Source organism: Hordeum vulgare, chromosome 2H, assembly GCF_904849725.1.
Source record: "Hordeum vulgare subsp. vulgare chromosome 2H, MorexV3_pseudomolecules_assembly, whole genome shotgun sequence".
Taxonomy (NCBI): Eukaryota; Viridiplantae; Streptophyta; class Magnoliopsida; order Poales; family Poaceae; genus Hordeum; species Hordeum vulgare.
In genome coordinates this window covers 554,816,221-554,839,804 of record NC_058519.1, presented here as the reverse complement: position 1 = coordinate 554,839,804, position 23,584 = coordinate 554,816,221, and the positions used below count along the sequence as shown (strand labels likewise).

Below are 23,584 nucleotides of genomic sequence, written 5' to 3'. Positions count from 1 at the left end.
AGGAAAAACCTATCTTGCCAACGACATCCGCTTTGCACTCGAAATAGTCATCATAGCCGACCACTCCCTCTCTAATACGGTTGAAAACATGCCTACTCATACGGAAACGGCGACGGAATTGTTGATGTTTGAACAACGGCTTTGCTGTATCAAAATAGTCCTTCCAAAGAAGGAAATGCCCGCTCTCTCGGTTGCGATTCAATGCCGGAAGGTGGTCCGGAATGGAGCCACGGAACAATGGCCGTTGGCTGTTGAGGTGGTGATGGACCAACACGGGAGCCAACATCTCCTCCTCGTCATCGGACGAGAATCGTCGGAGTCGCAAAGGAAATTGTGAAAAAAAAACTCGTCGACATTGTCCATTTTTCTGTACCTTGGCAAACTGTCGAACAACTTGCGGGCGCCGACGAAGAAGACGATCGACGAAGGGAGTCGCGACACGCACGGACCAGCTAGTTGCCATGCCGGTGTCCGACGAGAGGGCCGCGCCGGTGAGGATCTGGCCGGGCGGCGAGGCAACTTCTTGGTCGGGGGCGTGGGGGTGGGAAGCAGTCGGCTCCCCGGCGGCAAGATGGCGGCGTTATTGAGAGTGGGCGGATGTGGGCAGCGTTGCTGAGGGTGGGCAGCTGGCAGAGTCGCTGGCAAAAATTGGCGGCGGCAACGACGACGAAGGAGGCGGGCGAGGGTTGTTGTTGGATGGGGGGAGGCCAATGTGCCACCGACCAGCGGGCCCGGGGGGAGGAGAAGGCGAGCGTGCGCGCGTCCGTCGCGTGTCCGCGTCGACGCAAATCCGGCTCAAAAATGGTCCGGGAATGGGTCGCCCGTGGACGAAAAACGGACAAGCGTCCGGTTGGGTCGGCGCGTTGGGCCGCCTTTTGTGTGTGCACCGACCCAAACGGACAGTGGCGAACGAAATGGGTCGCACCATTGGAGTTGCTCTAATGTATGTCTATATACATTCGTATGTAGCTTCAGAGTGAAAACTCTAAAAAGACTTAGGCCCTGTTTCTTTAAAAAGTTCTAGGACTTTTTTTAGTTTCAACTAGAAAGTTCCTAGTCCCTACCCGTTTCTTTTCAGGGACTAAACATGAACTAGAGGTCATTAAATGACATGCAGAAAGACCATGTTAACCCTAGTAATATACTAATAGAAGTTATTAAATAACATGCTAAAAGTAGGGACACTATTGGAAAAAGTGTCAAAAAGTCCCAAAAAGACCCTCTCATATGGACTTCTTCCTTTAGTTCCAAATATCACCTTTTAGTCCCTAAAAGTCCCTCATGTTTCTTTCACATGGACTAAAAGGGATTTTTTTAGTCCCTACAGCAAAAAAAATTCCTCTAAAGAAACACCTCTTATACTTTCTTCGTTTCAAAATTCTTATCTTAGATTTGTTTCGATATGAATGTATCTAGTCATGTTATAGTATTTAGATACATTTATTTTTAAACAAACTTAAGATAAGAATTTAGAAACCGAGGAGTACATATGTGCTCTTTAGCATCTGGATTAGCATTTGAGTTATGTTTGACACCTCCTCTGGTAGAGGGAGGAGTAAATTGCTGGAGCGGTCGCCCTGTACGGAGCATCGGAACCATCTACTCGCATTCAAGCTTCCTTAATTTGTTTTTTTTTTACTCGCATTCAAGCCAGCGACATCGAGGCGCTGGACTTGTACCGGCCTCCCCGAGTTTCTCGCACGCATGACACTGGTCACCTGGGCCCGGACGACTCCTCGCACCCGCACGGCCCACGGGCTAGATCCCGACTGCGTGCGTCGTCTCGTGCTGTACCGCCTGCACCGCATCTATTGCAGTGCACGCACGTACGCCCTGCGAGGACGAGGAGAGAGCCCCAATGACAGTCCCGTCTCCGTCCTGCCTGCGTCCCGTCGTGCCTGTGGCCCCAGCCGTCAGCGGGCGCGGACGGACCCACGCGTCCGCTGCGCCCTCCCGTGCTCCGCCAGAAACCCTTTCCACTTTCGACTCGACACGACCCGCTCGGCCCCCGTTCCCTACCCTCCCCTTCATCACCATGTGCGCTTTACGCGTCCCCGTCTAGCTGACGGACCCCTCGTCCTCTCACACCAGTCCTTCTCCCCTCGCTTTGCAGCCTCCTCCGCGGCGCCCAGCAGTTGCGCCCCGCGGCGAGACGCGGAGAGACGGAGCCTTGCTTCCGCGCGAAGCTTCCGCCATGGGCGACGTCTCCACCGCGGCGGCGGGCGCGGGGGAGGACCCCGTGCCCAAGGACCCGAGGACGATCGCGCGCAAGTAAGCGCCCTGCCCCTGACCGACCGCGCCCTCCTCGTCCTCCCCTCCCCTCCCCATTTTCTGCGATTCCGCGGTGTCTCGTTTGTTGCGGATTTGTTTTGGGGCCATGCAGCGGGGCTTCGAAGCGGAACCAGAGTCAGTCAGTCACCCCTGTGATTATATATAATGTTAGATTTTAGCAGTTCATGCTCTCTAGTCACTTGGTGTTGATTTATCTGATTAGATGACCCATCAGCTGTGTTTAATTCTAAAGTGTTTCCGGTTCAATCGTGATCTATTGCACAGTTTAATGCTCCGTGAATTAGTTGTTCGCAAAGCCATCCCCGTTCTTAATCTCTACGATTCGATCCTCTCGGAGACTTGCTTTGGGGAAGCTCTGCTATCCTTCCCACGTGTCGCTCTTCAGTTTCTGTGGTAGCGGTAGATGGGGCACATCAAACCTGTCGCAGTTACACCTTGACAATGCAGGGCGCCTGTTAAAAGAAAATGCCGATGAATAAATGGACTAATAATTGACCGAGAATTCCTGGTGTCTCTGTAGTACCCCACATCTTTAGTCTGGCAAGGAAGGCCATCCTTTTCTTTGATAGAATCTCCAGTGCTGTAGTTTCTGCTACTCGCCTTTATTTGTCAAGTATCATGAGATGAACAATTGGTGGTGTGTTACAAAGCTTTTGTTGATCAATGATTACACTGTGTCATTAAACTATACCCAAGTCGGATAACAACATTATATCTTACTCTGTTTCATTATACAGATTTTCGGTAACAACATTATATCTTGTGCTTTAGGTATCAGTTGGATCTCTGCAAGAGGGCTCTCGGGGAGAACATCATAGTGTACCTAGGCACTGGATGCGGGAAGACCCATATAGCCGTGCTGCTCATTTACGAACTTGGCCATCTCATCCGCAAACCCAGACGTGATGTCTGCATCTTCCTAGCCCCAACAGTCCCCCTTGTTCTCCAGGTAGATTACTGTCCAACTTTGCACACATCACATTTTTAGGATAAGTTGTGTAATTGGGCACGCGACTGCATAATTTCTCTCTAGGTTATGACTGAGCACAACTGTACATGTTTATTAATTGCTCTTCTTCTCTGAAAACAAAACTGCTCTACTTTTTTACAGCAAGCAACGGTGATTGCTAATTCCACCAATTTCAGAGTTCAAAGTTACTACGGTGATGGTAAAAACCCAAGAGATCACGGGGACTGGGAGACAGAGATGGGGGAATCTGAGGTAAGGTTTGCTCGACATTCTCCTTGCAGGTCAATCACAATGATTTTCCAGCTTGGAAAATGTTGTAGGGAGCTATTTGCATTATCATAAATTAGGTTATGACGCCTGAGTACTTCTTAGCAAACTTCTACCCAGAGATTATTGAACACACCCTTGTAATTTCTTCTGAATTAGTGGTCTAATTCTGCGTACATATAAACAATAGACCCATCAGTCTAATAATCTGTGCATCCGTTTTTGCCAAAATATGATAAGAGTTCTGTTCTACTCTTTGCATAGTTTTGCACCTAATTTGTATCACTTCCTATGCCACTGCAGGTTCTTGTAATGACTCCCCAGATTTTGTTGCATAGTTTGCGGCATTGTTTCATCAAGATGGACTCAATTGCACTTCTGATATTCGATGAATGCCATCATGCACAAGCGCATAAGCGGCACCCATATGCACAAATTATGAAGGTAGTGTCAAGATCTTCTTCCTGCAATACAATTTGCAATGCACAGACTATCTTCATATGATGGAATAATTAGGTTGTCATTTCTTGGCCACCCAATGGTAGCATTGCATCATTGAATTTTCTTTGCACTTGAACTCGTCTCAATAAAACTACATCCACATGCCACAGTTGTTAATAAAATACTATTGGAGCTTAAATTGTTTGGTGCATGCTGATGGGAGAATTCATGCTTGTTGGTTATGTTTCTAATAAATGGAGAACTAAATGAAAATAACATGTCTATGTTATTGGTTTAATATCTCCATATATTTGGTCATTAACCAATACATATGTTGGTCGCCATATGTGTCCTTGTATGTTTACCAACTAAGGATCACATTCAACTATGATTATTAAGATAACACAAACAAGTCAAATACTTGTCATCCATACTTTTCAAGGATAATTATGTTGATGCCTCACAACAATACAATGTTTGTACATGATTTGTTTGGCCGTGGAGTTACGGTCGGGCCACCTGGGATCACTAGACAACGATTTGCCTATGTTAAACCCCTCTCGAGACGGTTAATGGCCCTACTCTTGCTTTGCTTGGATTATATCTCGAGATGGGAGTACAATTGTTGTCACAATGAGGGAATTTGTCGAGTTGATATGCAACCGGATGACTACTACAGACGAACTAGATAATGCACTCTAGATCTCTAGGGTTCCGTCTCTTGTGGAAATGATCAAGTTGCCCCTCTTTCGCGGTCTTCGCCTCCTTTATATACCTATAGTGTGGCGGGTGGCCTCATCTCCTTCTAGTAGGCATCCCCCTCTATGCACAAGTAGGATTCTAGACCATTCACGAGTAGGACTCGTGGTCTCTTTCCAAGTACCCACAAGGCTTCCTTCTAGGAACTAGGAACATATCCGAACTAGGTTGGTGAGCTCCATGGGCCCTAGGGCCTGCATATACCTAGTCATGTTTATGACATCCATACGGTAGAATGACTATCCGTCTTACTGATATTTTTCAAGGAACATGTTGTGCATTGAATCATGAACTCACAAAATTATAATCATCATTATGATTGACTCTTGCATGTATCTCCAACAATACACACATAACATATACTCCCTCCGTCCCAACATAAGTCTCTCAACTTTGTACTAAAGTTGAGACACTTATTTTGGGACCGAGGGAGTACATAATAAAGAAATGTCCCTCGTTGGATCGCATGATTCTCAAATGACAAGTATAGGAAAAACATAGGATTATAGTGTCACCACTTCTTGAATCCTATTGGAAGTCGAAGCATAGGAATTTGCAACATACTCTTTGAATGTTCCATAGGCATCTTGTGAGAATATTGAGACTTGAGAGAAGGTGTATGCAAGGTACAAAGGAGAATTTTAACCAGATATATCCTTTTGCTCGAAATCCTATGAAATTGGGGCTTATGGATGCAATCCATATGAGGTTCCTATGGATTGAAATCCTCCAAAATTCCTAGAAGATTCCCCCACTCAAAGAAGCACTAACATTCATGTAACTACGAGAGTATGTGTAGTAAGTTATACATATTAGACTTGTACTCCATCCGTTCCTAAATATAAGACCTTTTAGAGATTCCACTAGGGACTACATACGGATGTATATAGATATAATTTACAGTGTAGATTCACTCATTTTACTTTGTATGTAGTCCATAGTGAAATCTCTAAAAGGTCTTATATTTAGGAATGGAGGGAGTATATATTAGCGATGTAATATCCTGTGTATATATAGCCCATGGTCTCATGGGAGTATACATTGCATATTTCTCGGCATGGTACAAGGCCTAGAGTTTTTTTCTCTGCGGCCTCAACTCATACTTGGATCAGTTTCAACCTTGTTTTTCTATTCTCTTATCAGTTTTGTCTGATCTCCACCTCGTCATCATTGCTTTCCACATCACTCCCGGAAGGGGCCATCCTAGTCGTAGATAAAGGCATCACTAATATCACCTTGCCTAGCTCGCGCCTCATCCAAATCAAGCCTCTTGTTGTTTGCTTTCCTTATACATCATCGTCACTTCCAGGCCGTTCCCGCCTTCACACCAGCGGATGCAATTTTCTCCTCGAAGCCCTCGACACCCTACTTGACCTGGCATGTTCCATTGACTTCGCTCGCCTTCGCATGACCGTTGCGATTCTTGCGTCATCTTTGTCTATCGATCAGGCCGTTCCTCACGTTGCAACCTTACCGGCCACTGTTGCCCTCCCTTCCCACCCGCATATCTTCTCCGGTGGCCAAGCGAGCCCCACTACATGTGTCTCCATTCTCAGATCGAGTCGAGCCAGCTTTGCTCTATTCTAGAAAAAAATGTGATGTCTTCGTCGTAGGGCTTCGTTTCCACCCCTCATTGCCCGATGAATTTCAAAGTGTTAACTACCACATAGTTCTTCGCCCGCATGCGCATTCACTTGCGTGGTATTTGTCTCTTGGGTGTTCTCTTCAGTGAGGTCTCCTGTCTGTTGTGTCATGTTCCTCCTGTCGAGCCTACACTATCAACTCTTGTCCCGGGTGCCACTCGGCCTGAGATTGTTGCTGCCAAGGTTGGTGATGATGTTGTCGTTGTTTACCACCAAAAGGTTTATGAACTACAAGGTGGCTGTATACACATGTAGGTGGCCCTAGGCCAGTATATATACATGTACATGTATGATACGATAAGCAAAAAAAAACTTATAGAACAGGGAAAATACAAAGGGGTACATGGCTAAATATATAATTCTAACACCCCTCAAACTCATGGTGGGTCAACAACACTGAGTTTGGAGAGATAGAAGCCATGATGTGCTCTAGTCTGGGCCTTCGTAAAGAAATCTGCCAACTGTAACTTGAAAGGCACATACTAAAGAGCAATAACCTGATCCTACACACCAGTGCGCATGAAAGAGGCATGAACACCAATATGCTTGGTGAGCTCATGCTTCATAGGGTTGTTAGAGCAAATCACAGTGGGTGTAGAGTAGAGTAGGTGTAGTGACAGAAACGCCAAACTCCTGAAGTAACCACCATGCCCGAGTCACCTTTGTTGTTAAAAGAGTCATAACTCACAACTCAACCTCTGCACTTGAATGGGAAAGTGCAGTCTGTTTCTTCGTCTTCCCGACAATGAGAGAACCACCAAGAAAAGCACAGTAAGAAGAAAGTGAACGACGGTCCGAGGGATCACTAGCCCATGTAGCATCCGAATAGGCATGAAGCCGTAATGAACCAGAGCGGGGAAAGAACAGATGGGGGAGATTGTGCCACAAAATATCTGAGAACACGAAGGAGGTGACTGTAGTGAATCGAATTGGGAGCTGACTTAAAATATGGATTGGATAAGAGATATTCGGACGAGTGATAGCTAGATAGATAAGACTCCCAACAAGATGATGATAAGACGTCGGATTAGACAAGGGGTCACCACCAGTAGCATGGAGGTGAACATTGAGCTCCATGGGACTTCAATAGTGCGCATTGAGCACGTATTAGACCGCGAGCGAAGCTCCATGGGACCGCCTGGGCCGTGCTTTGATTGCCTGTTTGACCGCTATCAAACCTGCCTTTGGCCATCTCTTTGAGTTTGAGGAAAGGGGAAAAAGGTGCGAGTTGTGGGTGTGTAGCAATGGAGGAGAAGGCAGGAAGGTAGAAGGGTGAGATTGGAAGTGGAGGAGGAAATTACCCTCTTTTCCCCGAGAGGGGCGTTTCTGCTCCCGGACTCATCTGCACCCCAGCTCGCAAAATAAATCAAAAGAAATACTAGAACAATTCAAAAAATTCCAATTTTTGTTGTGTGGTAGATAATTTGATGCGTGAGGTCCGCTCCAAATTTCATCTTATTTGGACATCTGAGCAGCTCTCAGCAAAAAAACAAATCTGGGTGTGTGAAAAAGGTTGACTGTGTTCACGATCTTTTCTGACCCGATTTGTCTTTTTTGCTGAGAGCTGCTCAGATGTCCAAATAAGTTGAAATTTGGAGCGGACCTCACACATCAAATTATCTACCACACAAAAAATTGGAATTTTTTGAATTTTTCTAGTATTTCTTTTGATTTTTTTCGTGAGCGGGAGCAGATGAGCCCGGGCTCAGAAGAGGATTTTCGCTTTTCCCCTTTAACTGTTGTAGTGAACCGAATCGATTAGTTTTGCGGCATGCCACGTGTTCCACATCCTCTATGGTTTCCCATTCATAGATGTGGGCAGGGGGATTTAGGCACCATCATCATTTCGATGCGAAACCGATGGGTGCCTCAACGGTCCTCCTTCATGATATGACAAGACACGATGGGCTGGCTCGTGACTTTCCCATTCACCGAAAACCTGACATCAGACCTCAATCTGCGATGCCGCGACTTCCAAGGAGCCTCCATGCTACAACACTTTGGGGCTACATCGGCTCAGACAAGCCCCGCAGATCCCCCCCCCCCCCCAAATGAACAAATATGGCATCTCGAATGTCTCGCATTGTCAGGCCCGAAGGGTCCTTCAAGGCTGAGCTACTGAAGGACAAGCCCTAATAACCAACAAAGAGACAAGGAGCTTGCATGGGTTTCTCTTTCCTGAAGACCAAGGAACTCCAACTCCAAACACGCTCGGGGGCTACTAACGTTGTAATACACCAGGGATGGCTTCTCAAAGGGGATCCCGACAACAGGTCTGCCATGGGGCCCAGGAGGCCCACCAACAATCTGGTAATAAGGAGTCCGGAGGATCAAATATGCATCAAGAGACTATCTTGGTCCCCAAGTCAATATGGCGGCGGCTAGACTGGATCTACCTCATGTAAAATGTGGGGGCTAAGGGCTTTCATTCCCATCTACATCTGTAGAACCATACTCTTGGTAGACTCATACTCCAGCCCTCATTGTAACCTCGCCCGAGGTATCCCACCATGAATACAAACACAAAGCAGGATTTAGGGTGTTACTCCTTCCCGGAGGCCCGAACCTAGGTAAACTCTTCGTGGGCCCTTAGATCTGGTACTTCCAGACACGTTTGTACCCTACCAGGGTACCGACGGGTTTATGCACCATCACTGTTCCCGCATATAAAAATACAGTGAGCTCAACGAAGCTCGGGTAGGCTTGAACTCGACTCGAACAAGTTTGCACTATAACAAAATAATGTTCACAAAATAAAAAAAATGATTTTAGTTCAAGCAAGCTTGAGTAGGCTCAAGCTCAGCTCAGTCAAAATTACCTCCAAACAAGCCTTGTTGAACTATCCAAGCTCTAGCTTGATAAGCTCGTGAGCTTGACCCGAAGCTCAAGCTCGACTCATTTAGGGCTCATGCCGAGCTCGAGCCGATCCAAAAGTGAGTCGAACTCAAATAGTTCATGGAGTTCAAACTTTTTTTACAACACTACTTGTTTCCTTTCCTCCCGTGTTCGTCCCATCAAGTGGGCCGACAAAGTTAAGGCTCGCTCTAATGGTTCTCTTGAGCATTACAAGGCTTGTCTTGTGGCTCGTGGCTTACATCAGTAGCATGGTCATGACTATAAAGAGACGTTTGCTCCTGTGGCCCACATGACCAGTGTCCGCACTCTTCTTGATGTGGCTTCTATTCACCACTTGTCTATCGTGTTATCGATGCAACTTGGTTGTATTGCATAGCCCATGGGGCAAACATATAGTACAATAGACATGGAGTACAAGGAAGAGAATCTAGACTGACACGAATAGGTATACAAACCTAGACCAGTACTAGCACACTCCTTATCCCCCCCCCCCCCCCCCCAAACAATGACTAGCATTGCATTTGAAGAAATAGAACACAAAAACAAATATTATTTGAAATCGAACATCTCCGTCTTCATAGCGTCATCGTAGCATGAAGTCTTAAAAAACGGTTGAGCTAAAGGAGGGTATTTAGAGGATGACCCGTCAGAGGAAGACAACCCATCACGAGAAGATACAAGATAAATATCAAGGGAAGATGGGTCTAAGAAGACGACACATCAAGGAAATGAAGCATTACACAAAATATCATAGCCTAAGAAACAGGCGGTGAAAGAATCTTGACGGCAAGAGAATGGGAATACATCGATGACAATGCAAATGGAAGCCACAAAAGTCCTACAGAATACAACCAGGACCGGAAAGGCTGTAAAGTGTACATAAAAGGACAAGGACTACAAAAGAAGGCTGACAGATAAACGTTTGGTGACTAGCATGACAGATAAACACGGAAGAGCAGCGGACTTGGTGGACACAATGGGAAATTAATAAGCTAAGAATCTAGGAAGGACACACGAGCCAATAAAGCAGGAGTCATCATGTCTGTAGGAGGGGCTGTGCAGGTGAGATGCCAACGAGGAGCAGTAAAGAACAACTAGCGAACGAGCACCCGACACCGATGGATGGTGAATGTGCGAGAATGAGTCAATGAAATGACCACCGTTAAGAATCATCGGATAGCGCAGGAGAGAAAGGATATCTGATGATGACATTGTACCTGCCGTTTGTTAATTTTTTTGGTGAAGAACTAATCTGCCAAGGGGCCCTGTACGGGCCATGCAACAGCACTAGGAAAGCATTGTAGGGAGAGCCGCGTGTGAGTCAACATGCGATCAGTCCTATGAGTTGTCCTTTGCTATAGAGGTGCGACATGAGCAAGGAGGAAAAGGTGCGAGGAAGCCGTCAACCAGGGATGGCCAGTAGACAATGGAGGTCACCGGAGCGGCGGAGCTGATGAGAGGCAATGTAGGAGGGCGGCGTCTCAGTGTATGCCCAATCTGAGCCAAGAGGCGACGTCCAGGCGTAGGGAGGCGTCATGAATCGTGGAAAGGGAGGTTGTTGGAGATGTGAGGGCAGCCAGACTGACCTTGAGGACGACGACATGTTGACCAACACCAGGTGGGCATCAGCCTTGGTGGAGCCGAAGGGGAGTGCGCGGCGTTGAGGGGCCGAGGCAGCGGTGCAACCGGCACCAGTCGGACTGGTGGGAGGCGTGGGAGGTTGGCTTCGACCTGGTGGAGAGAAGAAACGCTCATGAGCTGGCTTGGTTGTATTCTGGACCATTAATCTGATGACCACTCGTTTCCTGTTTCTTTGTCGTCATCTCATCATCAAACAGTATCAGTGTCATGCAGATATTCAGTCTTACCACGTTGCTCGTTGGAAGTTGGAACAACCAGTTGATCTTTAATTACAATAAGCAGTTAATTAATGCAGAAATTGAATGACTGCTAACATGTGTTGAATACTACCCCTTTAGTTTCCTAGAAGATGCCAGTTTTGCATTGCAATATGGCTTTACATTTGCACCGTCTAAACTACACTCGCACCACTAATTTGCATTGCGAGTATTTCCATTGAACCTAGCAAAATTGTATATTCTGTAGATACTTACTGAGACAGCTGTAGGCATATATGGTTTTCAAGTATCTGTTCCGAATATATTTTTATTGTGAAATATAGTAGTCAGAGTTTCGAAAGTTTGACCCTACCTATGTCTAAAATGACAGCTTTCAAGGAGTATTGCTTAACAAATTCAGTGAACGGCAGAACTTGCAATCTGAAAAACATGTTTCAGGAATTCTACATTAGTAACGTTATTTCAGGAAATCATATACCTTTTTTTTCTCGAGAAAGCGCAAATGACATTTGTGTTTTTATCATTGAAAAGGCAGAGTTTGGGTTACATGTCCTCCTAGGAGGCACCAGTTACAAAGCAAAAACGATAGAACTTAGTGGACATCCCAGGTCTGTGGGAGAACTACTCTAAGTCCACGGGCGCCCGCGTTGGCCCAGGCAGTGGCCTCCTCCTTGGTGTTGTTGAGCAGCTGCAGCGAGGAAGGCTGGGCCCCTTCAAAGGCGCAAGCGTTGCGGTGTTTCCAGGTCATCCATGGCACGAGGAGGGTGGCGGACGCGAGGCCCTTGTGCAGCGACTTCGGCGTATTCTGCCTGGCCCGCAGCCACCAGTCCATGAGTGAGGCCTCATGGTCTGGTGGGGTGGCTGTCATCCTGAGCCAGGCAAGGATCTCATGCCAAGTTTGGCGAGCAAATGGGCATTCTAGCATTAGGTGGCGCATCGTTTCTGGGGCTTGATCCCAGAGCAGGCATCAGGGGTGGTGCTGCATTCCGTGGCGCGCGAGGCGCTCCGCTGTCCAGCACGGTCCTGGCAGGCCAGCCAATGGAAGAATTTGACCTTTGGGGGAGCCCCATTCTTCCATATAAGCTTCCAAGAGGAGCACGTTGTGGAGCCCTGGAATGTTGCTAGGTAGGCAGAATGCGCGGTGTAGATGCCGTTGGACGTCCACTTCCAAGTTAGCCTGTCTGGCTCGGTTGAGAGCGTGACTTGCTGGGCAAGTTGCCAGAGCTGCAAGTATTGGCCTATCTCGTGGATGCCTAGAACTCCGAGAATGTCTCGGGCCCAGGAGTTGCCAAGGAGACCCTCAGCCACTGTCCTGATCTTGCGCCGTCTTTTCGGTATGCATGCGTACAACTGGGGCATTAGTTCGCAGACGGACCTGCCATTAAGCCATCGGTCCTCCCAGAAGCGGGCAACGTTGCCATTGCCGACGGTCATGAAGGTAGAGGCGAAGAAGAGCGCGCGTTCCTCGGAGGAGGACTGCAAGTCTAGGCCATGCCAGGCACGCTCGGGGTCTGTGCGGGAGAACCAGAGCCAGCGGAGGCGAAGGGCAAGGCCGGCGCGTTCCAGGTCTTGCACGCCAAGGCCACCGTGCTGCAAAGGCCGGCAGACGCGGCGCCAGTTAACGTGGCATTGGCCGCCATTGGCTGCACGTCGACCAGCCCACAAGAATCCGCGCTCGATTTTTTTGATCTGACGAAGCGTCTTACGCGGCGGCGCGTATGCTAGGAGCTGGTGCACGGGGATGGCTCCCAGGACGGATTTGACCAGGGCAAGGCGTCCAGGCTTGTTCATCAGCCCCGCCTTCCAAGCTGGCAGGCGATCGGCGATCCTATCCACAAGGGGCTGAAGCTGGGCGGCCGAGGGACGCCTTATTGTGAGGGGGATCCCGAGGTAGGTGAGCGGGAGCTGGGTGATGGGGCAACCCAGGTTGGCGATGGCGGCAGTGGCTGTGTCGTCGTCGCAGTGCAACCGAGTTGCCGTGCTTTTGGTGTAGTTCACCATCAGGCCAGAAGCTGATCCGAACAGCTTCAGGATCTCCCGCACAGCCCTTGTGTCGTGTGCGGAACAGTGGCAGAAGAGCACAACGTCGTCGGCATATAGCGACACCGCGGGGATTGACCTCGCAGGGTGTAGCCGTGCCAGAACACCAACTTCGATGGCCCTTCGGATTAGTCGTCCGAGTGTGTCTACGGCGAGCACGAACAGTTGCGGAGAGAGGGGGTCTCCTTGACGGAGCCCTCGACGGTGCCATATAGGGGGGCCGGGCTCACCGTTCATCAGGACTCGCGTGCTTGCTGATGAAAGGAGGATGGCTATCCACTCCAAGAATCTGTTGCCAAAGCCGTATCCCCGCAGGACCTCGAATAGGAAGGGCCAGGACAGGGAGTCAAACGCGCGCGCCAGGTCCAGCTTGAGCAGGATCCTCGGGGCTCCGAGCTGGTGTAGCAACCTCGCAGAATGCTTGACAAGGATGAAATTGTCGTGGAGGCTTCGACCAGTGATGAAAGCATCCTGACTCTTGCTAACCAGTCCATCGAGTTTTGGGGTGAGGCGCAGCGAGAGGACCTTGGCGAAGATCTTGGCCACAAGATGGATCAGGCTAATGGGCCGGAAATCATTGAGCGTATTGGCGCCGGCTCGCTTGGGCAGCAGGGAGAGCAGCGCTTGGTTCAGGCTAGCAAAGCCCCTGCCTCGTAGCTCAAACAACTGCTGGAAGACGTCGAAGAAGTCTTGTCTAACCGTGCTCCAACAGGCCCGCAGGAACTCTGCGGTGAAGCCATCCGGCCCTGGCGCCTTACGCGCAGGCAGGCGCTTAATCGCCGCCCAGATCTCGTCGGCGCTGAAAGGCAGGTCTAGGTCCTCCAGGTCCGTGGGCACGATCAGCTCCGACAGTTCCAAGGTGCGTTCGCGGTCGAGGGTGGTGCCCAGGAGGGCGTCGTAGTGCTCGTAGGCTGCCTGGGCGAGGCCTTCCTGCTCGGTGATCAGGTGGCCCTCCACGGCGAGCCCAAGGATCCTGGACTTCTGCCGGCGATAAGAGCACTGCCGATGGAAGAAGGCGGTATTGGCATCGCCGTCCTTCAGGTATGCCAAACGGGCACGCTGGCGTGCTAACGTGCGCTCCATAGAGGCGAGTCCGAGGTATGAGATTTTGAGCTACTTACGGAGCCACTCCTCATGGGGTGATAGCAGCCTATCCTCTTGCGCCTTGTCGAACCGTGAGATGAGCTCACGAGAGATGGCGAGCTTGCTTCTGATGTTCCCGACAGATCGAGAGCTCCAACTAGTCAGCGACCGCGCCGTTGCCTGGAGCCGCAACATCAGACGGTGGAATGGGTCAGCATGGGTGACCGAATTCCAGGCAACGTGGACCGTGTCCTTGAAGCCGTTGAGCCGCAACCAGAGATCCTCGAAGCGGAAGCGATGTTGAGCGGCAGGCACGGGGGAACAGTCCAGCAATAGCGGGCTGTGATCGGAAACGACCGAAGCCAGGCAACGAAGGTGACACGCAGCATGTGCTTCCTCCCAATCCGAGGTGCATAAGACTCTATCGAGGTGCACGAGGGTGGGGGGGACTGCTCATTCGACCAAGTGTAGCGGCGCCCGTTGAGATATACTTCCTTCAGCGCGAGCTCATTGATCACCCGTCGGAATCTGCCCATCATGCGCCGATGGAGATTGCCGTCATTTTTGTCCTCGTCGCGGTAGATCAGATTAAAGTCACCGCAAAGCATCCATGGCCCAGGGCAGCCGGCGCGGATGTCGCGGAGTTCCTGGAGAAACGCGACCTTTGCCGCCTCATCCTGCGGGCCATATACGACCGTCAACCACCAGGGCGTGGCCGTGCCAAGAGCAACCTTAGCGGTGAGCGCGTTCGTAGAGAACGTTGGGTCTGTGATGCTCACAGACCGGCTCTTCCAAGCGAGGAGGATGCCTCTGCGCGTACCTAATGCCGGCAGGTATACGTAATCGTCGAACTCAGACCCCAGTGTATCGAGAAGCACCGACGAGCAAATCAAATCCATTTTTGTTTCCTGGAAGCAGGCAATGGTCGCACCCGTAGTCTCGATCAGCGATCTAACAACGTAACATCGAACGCGAGAGTTTAAGCCGCGGACGTTCCAAACTACAATCTTAGGGCCGTGATCCATAAACAACAGGATCGACGGTCGGAGATTGCAGCGCAGGGGCTAAGTCTCGCCGGCGCCGGCAGCGGTCGCAGCGGTGCTCGTCAGACGACAAAGTCCCTCTGGTAGTTTTCGATCAATCAGCGCGGCCATAGCCGCGAGCACGTCGAGCGGGATGGGCGCGGCGAAGATGCCATCATATGCGCGCATCTCCGCGGAAGTGATCCGCTGGTCGATGCCAATGATCCCGAGTGTGCGCAAGACCTGCACCTGTGCCCTCCTTTCGGCAGTGGGCGGCGCCGCTCCAGGGGATTTGGCAGTGGAGGCAGAGCGGCCGCGGCGAGGGACGGAGAAGCTCAGTGGACGTCGGGGGTGCCTCTTCCCCGGCGTGGGGAGAGAGGCAGCAATTTGTTTCGTGGCGGCAGCAAGGAAATCCCCGAGGGTCCAGTGCACGTCGGCAGTATTACGTTCCCTGGGGCGACGAAAGGTAACCGGCGGCGAGGCGAAGCGGTTGGGGGCCGAGCGCATGGCAACGCAGTCCTCGATGGGCCCCCTAACAGTGAGCTGAGGAGGGGGCGACGAGGGTGAAGACAGGATTTGGTCTTGCACCGGTCCAGCAGCTTGCATGGGCCTTGGCGGTGAAGTGACGGGCTGCAGGGCCGACACGTGGGGAGTGTTAGACCTTTGAGCCTGAGCATTGATAGTTGTGGATGACACTAGGAGAGTTGGGACAATTTTCGTTGGTTTATTTCTCACACAATGCCATTGCCAACCTGAGGGGTTGAGGATACATATTTATAGGCTGCTAGCCAGCCAAGCATATGCTAAGATGCTAGTCTAAGATGCTGCTAAGATGCTATCCTAACTGCCAGTCCTTGATGGTCAAGGATTCTATCCTAACAGCCACAAGGACCATGTGCTGCAGCCCCACAAAGACCATAGTACATAGACTTATCCATCATTCTCCCCCTAAGTCTTGTACGTCGTCTTGTGGGAGAGTCGAATCATCCCAATCCTGGAGCAGAGTTCGAGGAACTTGATCCTCCCAAGAGGCTTGGTGAGCAGGTCTGCGAGCTGGTCCGTGGTGTTGATGTAGCTCGCCTCGATGCTCCCTTCTTCCAAACAGCTGCGGATGAAGTGATACCTCAGTCGGATGTGCTTGCTCCGTTCGTGGAAAACGGGGTTCTTTGCCAGGGCCAGGGCGGACTTGCTGTCCACCAGGAGCGGCACCGTTCTGGTGTCTCGGACGAGGAGATCACCAAGTAGTCGAGCGAGCCAGAGCGCCTGAGTGTAGGCGGTGGAGGCCGCTATGTACTCGGCCTCACAGCTGGACAGGGCCACCACCTGCTGCTTGACCGATTGCCAGCTCACGAGACACTTGCCGAGGAAGAAGAGGATCCCGCTCGTGCTCTTGCTGGTGTCGATGTCGCCGGCGTGGTCGCTATCGATGTACCCGACGAAGTGTGCCGCCCCCGGACACCTAGGGTAGTGGAGGCCGTGGTCGAGGGTCCCTGCCACGTAGCGGACGATCCTCTTCACTGCCTGCTGGTGCTCCGACGTCGGTCGCTCCATGAACCGACTGACATAGCCGACAGAGAATGCCAAGTTCGGCCGTGTGTGGGCGAGGTAGCGAAGGCTCCCCACAAGGCGTCGGTACTGCGTAGCGTCCACTTCCTCCGTCGTGCTGTCGCGGCTCAGTTTCAGCCTCTCCTCCATCGGAGTGAGAGCTGGGTGGCAGTCGGTGAGCCCAGCTAGCTCAACGATGCGCTTGGCGTAGGCGGACCGTCGAAGCGTGATCCCGGAGTGATCCTGGTGCACCTCGATCCCTAGATAGAAGGAGAGGAGCCCCAGATCACTCATCTGGAAGGTGGCCTTCATGTCTTCCTTGAACGCCGCCACCTCTGCATCTTTGATGCCGGTGATCACCAAGTCGTCAACATAGACGCCCACCAGCAGGGCATTTCCTCCACTGCCCCGTCGGTAGACGGCCGCCTCATGCGGGCTTTGCTCGAAGCCCATCTTCTTTAGCGTGGAGTCCAGCTTGGCGTTCCACGCCCTAGGTGCCTGCCGTAGGCCGTAGAGAGCCTTACGCAGGCGGAGTACCTTGCTCTCCTGGCCAGGGATCGCAAATCCCGGTGGTTGATGCACATAGACTTCCTCCTTCAAGTCGCCGTTGAGGAATGCCGACTTGACATCCATGTGATGGACACGCCAGCCCTCCTGGGCAGCTAGCGCAAGGAGAAGTCGCACGGACTCCATCCGTGCCACGGGAGCGAAAGCGTCGTCGAAGTCGACTCCTTCCTGCTGCAAGAAGCCTCGGGCCACCAAGCGAGCCTTGTGCTTGATGATGGCGCCGGCTCCATCCCTCTTCAGTTTGAACACCCACTTAAGGGTGATTGCGCGGTGACCACGAGGGAGGTCAGCGAGCTCCCAGGTGCGGTTCTGCTCGACCGCATCCATCTCCAACTGCATCGCGGCGCGCCATGCCGCGTCTTTCTCGGCCTCTGCAAAAGACCGAGGTTCGCCGTCCTCACACGCGAGTTGTAGCTGCGCCTCCAGGTCGCGTGGCACCAGTCCCGGCACCGGCTGGTCGCCGAGTAGATTATCCATCGTACGATACCGTAGCGGTTCGCCGCTATGATACGCGTCGATGCGCTCCTCGTCGTGAGTGAGCGGGGAAGCGAACTTCATCGGGTTGTGCTCTGCGTGAGCTGGTGCTGATGAAGACGAGCCCGGAGTGGTGACTGTCGGGGCTGGAGTATGCGGCGTCGCCGGTTGTGGTGCCGTCGGCGTAGCAGGCACCGGAGTCGATGTAGTTTTGGGGGCTGGGGTAGACGTGCTCGGCGAAGAGGAGCTGCTTGCTCCCCCAGCTTCCTTGAAGTGGACGTACTCGACAATGAAGTCGTCATACGTCGGCTTCGAGCCGTCGTCCACCGCCTTGTCCCACTTCCACCCTCGCCCTTCGTTGAACACGACGTCTCACGCCGTGCGCACACGCTGTGTCTCTGGGTCGAGGATGCGGTAGGCCTTTGAGCCCTCCGCATAGCCGATGAAGACTCCCGGAGTACTCCTGTCGTCGAGCTTGCCGATGTGGCCGACCTCTTTGGCGAACGCAAGGCAGCCAAAGACCCGCAAGTGAGAGACCGCCGGCTTCCGCCCATGCCAGGCCTTGTACGGCGTCCTGCCGTCGAGTGCCTTAGTAGGCGAGCGGTTGAGGATGTAGACGGCCGTTAGCACCGCCTCTCCCCAGAAAACAGTCGGCATCCCTCTCTGCTTGAGGAGAGCCCGAGCCATCCCTACAACCGTCTGGTTGCGCCGCTCGACGACGCCGTTTTGTTGCGGGCTGTACGACGCGGAGTAGTGGCGCTGGATGCCCTCATCAGCGCAGTACGACGCGAATTCAGCCGCCGTGAATTCGCCACCGTTGTCAGTGCGCAACACGCGCAGTTTGCGGCCGCTCTCCGCCTCCACAGCAACCTGCGCACGCCTGATGGCGTCCGACGCCTCTCCCTTACTGCCGAGGACCATCACGCACACATGTAGCGAGAGAGGTCGTCGACGAGCAGCAGGAAGTAGCGTCGACCTCCTGGTGTGGCTGGCGTCACCGGGCCGCACAGATCTCCGTGCACAAGCTCCAGCCTCTCCTTGGCCCGAAAACTCGCCTGCTGGGGAAAGGGGAGTCGTCTCTGCTTCGTCAGCACACAGATGTCGCAGAACTGCTCCACATGGTCGAGGCATGGCAGGCCTCGCACCATCTCCTTGGCACTTAGACGCTTCAGGGCCTCAAAATGAAGGTGCCCAAAGCGCTCATGCCATTGCCACGCCTCGTCGTCCCGACGGACAGCGAGACAGACCGGTTGTGCCACCTGCACATCAAGGACGTAGAGTCGATTTTCACCTCTGGGTACCTTGGCGAGAAGGCGACGCTGGCGATCCCAGATGCGTAGGACCCCATGCTCAATCAGCACGCGTGAGCCGTTCTCATCCAGCTGTCCCAAGCTGATGATGGAGTTCCTTAGCGCGGGGATGTAGTAGACACCGGTGAGCAGCCGGTGCTCTCCCGTCTTGGTGGTGAAGATGACGGAGCCGACGCCCTTAATTTCCACAGCTGAGGCATCCCCAAACTTGACGGAGCCTCGCGCGTCGGAGTCGAGCTCGGCGAAGAATTCCCTTCGACCGGTCATGTGGTGGGTGGCGCCGGTATCGAGGCACCACCCCGCAGTCTTGTCCTTCCCGGAGCCATCGCCGAGAAGAGTGTGCTTTTGGTTCGTCGAGGTGGAGGGGAGCCTTTGCGACTGGTGACGCTGAAGGTAGCTCGATGCTTGCATGCGCCATGAACAGAGCCGTCTCCTCCTCCGCCGCCTGTGCGACGTGAGCCTGGCCTTGTCGTGGTTGGCGACACTCATTGGCCCAATGGCCAAGCCGACCACAGTTGTGGCAGCTGTTGTCCTGTGCCGGCTTGGGCTTGCCAGCGACACCGTCCTTGGCGCCTCCGCGGGCGTCACCTTCGGCACGTCCTTGTGCCTTGCCGCCCCTTCGCGCCTTGCCGCGCTTGCGGCTGCCCGTCGTGGAAGAAGGCTCCCCCTTCTTCTTGTCACCAAGGCTGGCATCCCACTGCTCCCGAGTTAGGAGCAGCTTCCCGCAGGTGGTGATGGGCCCCGAGGGAGGCTGTGGCTCGTCGGTGTCGACGACCTTGAGGCGACCTATCGCCTCCTCGATCGTCATCGTGGAGAGGTCCAGCAAAGACTCGATCGAGCGAGCCATCTGCTTGTACTTCTCGGGAATGCACCGGAAAAGCTTCTCGACAACTCTCTCCTCGGTGTAGGTGGCATCGCCGAACTTCACCATCTTCTGCAGTAGAGTGTTGAGACGGAGAGCAAAGTCATCAACGTCCTCACCTGGCTTGAAAGCCAAGCTCTCCCACTCCTTACGAAGTGCCTGTAGTGTGGACTTGCGAGCACGGTCGCTGCCGATGTGTGCCGCGGCGATGGCGTCCCAAGCCTCCTTAGCAGTCCGCTTGTTGGAAAGCGAGAACTGCATGTCGGGCGGGACTGCGGCGATGAGGGCGTCCAGCGCCCGTCGATCTTCTTGGTGGTCGACGTTGCTGTCCTGGACTGCCCCCCACAGCCGCCGCACCTGGAGCCTGATCTTCATGATCGCGGCCCACTCGACGTAGTTGGTGTTAGTGAGGGTAGGCCACCCAACACTGGGACCAACATCCCTGACCACAGTCCGGACCTCGTAGAGGCCGCGGTCCTGGTCGTTGCAGCCGCCGTCGCCGTGCGCACCTCCACCTGGAGCGCGGGCGTGCTCAGCTGCCCACTGCGCTGTCTGCTCTTGCGCCACTTTGGCACGGTCTGCGTCGGCACCGTCGTCCGCAGGCGCGGAGCCGTTGGAGCTGCCGGAGCCGACGCGGAGTGCCTTGGCACCCGCTGTAGCCTCACGTGCTGCCTCCGCTGCTTCTACCTCCGCCCTGGCTGCTTCTACCTCCGCTCTGGCTGCTGCCAGCTCCGCTGCAGCCAGCCCTGACACCCTTGCTGCTGCAGCAGCTGCTGCTCGCTCACGCTCCTCTGCCACGGCGCGCTCGGCCTCCTGCCGGCGCCGTATGCTCGAGGTAGCCGTGTGCTGAGAGCGACCTGCAGACATGGCTCGCTGCAGGGGGGCTGTTGCGTGAAGAGGAGGCTGTTGCTGACGAGCTGCTGCTCGACAGTCCGGAGGGAGGGAGGTAACTAGGGGCAGTCGGAGCAGCTGCTGCTACCGGCTTAGGCTGCTCAGCTCCCGGTGAGAGAGGTGAGCAGGAAATGCTCAGGGTACAAGATAACGAGGCTCTGATACCACTTGTTAGACCTTTCAGCCTGAGCATTGATAGTTGTGGATGGCACTAGGAGAGTTGGGACAATTTTCGTTGGTTTATTTCTCACACAATGCCATTGCCAACCTGAGGGGTTGGGGATACATATTTATAGGCTGCTAGCCAGCCAAGCATATGCTAAGATGCTAGTCTAAGATGCTATCCTAACTGCCAGTCCTTGATGGTCAAGGATTCTATCCTAACAGCCACAAGGACCATGTGTTGCAGCCCCACAAAGGACTATGTGCTGCAGCCCCACAAAGACCATAGTACATAGACTTATCCATCAGGGAGGAGCATCTTGCATGGCTGGGGGAGGCGGCAAAATGACGGCGGGAGAAACGCTTCGCGCGCCCTCCCCCTCCTTGGTCGTCGCGGTCCCCGGGGACCGACCCTCAGATGGCCCCAAAACTGCGGCAGGCGGTGACGTGGCCAAAGCACCACTTTGTCCCGACCGGGCTGCGCTGTTGGCCGGTGAGGATGGACCCGCCAGCTGTGAATCTGGCACCTCGCTGTCCGAGCCGACAGGGGCCAGATCCCGACGAGGCCTGGGGCTGCATGGGTCAGAGTTGGGCCCTCCAGCGCCGTCATCCCGGGCAGAAGGCGACACCGAATTCAAATTCGGGGTGGCTTCCGTGCCGCTCGCCGCCAATGCCGTGCCGCCAGCTGACGCGCATCCTGGCGAATTTGTACCTGCTGGCCCTACGTCCCCGTTTGCAGCAGTCATGGGGGGAGGACCGTCTACAGGAGCTTGCTTTACTTTCCTTTTTGCCTTTCCTCTTTTGGCATCCCAGCGGAAGTGGCGGGCCCCACCCCGGCCAGACCATGGCAGCATGCACACGAGGGGACGACGGCCGGCCGGCGGCGCCGCCTCCGTGCAGGAGCCCCAAGGAGCCATGGCGACACCATCCGCACGCGGAGGTCGATCCTTGGCCTGCCATCCTAGGGAATCGATGGCAGTGCCATCGGCACGGCCCGGGGGTGGCGCGACGGCGCTTGCGGCCGCGGCGGCGGGAGCGGCCAGGGTCTTGGCCGGCGTCCGGGGCGGTGCCGTTGCCATCCCTGTCGCGCCTGGCGGCGATCGCAGCACGGGCATGAGCGCGGTCAATCTTAGAGCGCGCGAGGGAGATGGTAATGGGGTAAGACAGGATGCGGACGGTCGGGGCGGAGGAGCCAGCGCCGGGGAGCAGCTCGACGACCTCCAGAGTAGCGGCGCGCCGGATGGCATCAGGATCATGCGTGCGTCCAGCAAGTCGGAACACGTCGAGGTCGGCGCGGGACCGAGTGCGAGGATGGAGCCGCTCGATCCAAACCGTCGTGCCGAGGATGTGCTCAGCTGTGGCAACATTCCAGGCATGGGCAGGGATGCCGCGGAGCTCGAGCTCGACACGGTGTTCGAACCCACCCGAGCTGGCATGCGCGAGCTTGCACCACGGGCGCAACGACAGGGTGAACCTTGGGCCATAGACGAGGTGATCGCCGTTCATGCGGTCCTTGCAGGCGCTAGAGCCGAAGATGACGATGAAGTCCTCGGGCTGGTGCGCGTGGATGGTGAAGTCTCCGTCCTCGAAGCTGAAGGTGCGGTGGAGCAGGTCGGCGACCTCGTCGGCGGACACTTTCGGCCTGGTGCCCGTGATGGTGATCACCATGGCCCGGGCCAGCACTTCCTCTGCCTCTTCCATCTCAACGGTGCGCGTGAGGATGACCCGCGCTGGGACAGCGGCAGGCACCTGGGCAACCGGAGCTGGGAGCAGAGGCGGTGGCGGGGGGGGGGGGGTGGCGGGGGCAGGGCCGGCCGCGGAGACGTCCTGACTACGAGTGCTAGGGGGAGCGCGACCCATACGTCGGTGGAAGCTCTCGCAGCCGCGGGAGTCATGGTCGGAGATGAGGCACTTCCGGCAGCGGATGTCGCTCTTGCAGTCCCGGACCCGGTGGCGATGATCTAGGCAGCGGAAGCAGAGCCCAGCGATTGCCTCGGGGGAGGGGCTGCGCGGGCGTTGCAGCGCAGGCTCTGGCTCGGGCGCACGGTGGGGGCGGGGACGGTTCTTGCGGCGGGGCTGCTGGAAGCCGTCTGCATCCACCACGTCGCCACCAGCAACGCGGTGTACCTCGGAGCGGGGGCCGATGCGGGCCTTAGCCGGAAGCCGCGGCGCCGCCACCACTGGGCCAGGGGCAGGGGGCGCGGGGGTGATGATCCGGGACGTAGACGCGGGGACGGCGCCCCGGCCGGCTGGCGGCGTGCGGGCTACCTCGCTGTAGGAGCGCACAGAGGAGTCGCTGTCGGAGCCGGACCAGCGGCCGTCACCGAAGGAGACGCGGTCCCCGGACATGGCGCACGGCGGAGGGAGGGGGAGCGGGAAGAATCCGCTGCGGGGGAGTAGAAAAACAACTACTCTAGCTCAAAGCCAGCGACCGGGCTAGAGAATTTCCAACCTCCAATCCAAGCCTCGCCTCCTCTCTCTCCCAGCAAGTAGCAGCCTCCGATTCTCCCCTCCCGCCGCCTCCTCAGATCTGCGCCGCCG

At 54.2% G+C, this 23,584-nt stretch overlaps 1 protein-coding gene across 3 annotated transcripts in view; it reads left to right on the top strand.

Annotated features, from left to right (window-relative positions):
- The first annotated feature begins 2,051 nt into the window (after positions 1–2,051).
- The window catches only part of LOC123427216 (endoribonuclease Dicer homolog 4), a 50,374-nt gene continuing 28,841 nt past the window's right edge, over positions 2,052–23,584 (top strand). For 2 of the 3 annotated variants that reach the window (XM_045111211.1, XM_045111209.1), the window contains exons 1-4: positions 2,060–2,271; positions 3,064–3,241; positions 3,404–3,514; positions 3,833–3,973. In XM_045111211.1, coding sequence (XP_044967146.1) covers positions 2,195–2,271; positions 3,064–3,241; positions 3,404–3,514; positions 3,833–3,973 — 507 coding nt within the window. In that variant the 5' untranslated portion in view covers positions 2,060–2,194. Of the gene's footprint in view, positions 2,272–3,063; positions 3,242–3,403; positions 3,515–3,832; positions 3,974–23,584 lie in introns of all 3 variants that reach the window. The other variant, XM_045111212.1, reaches the window with a different exon arrangement.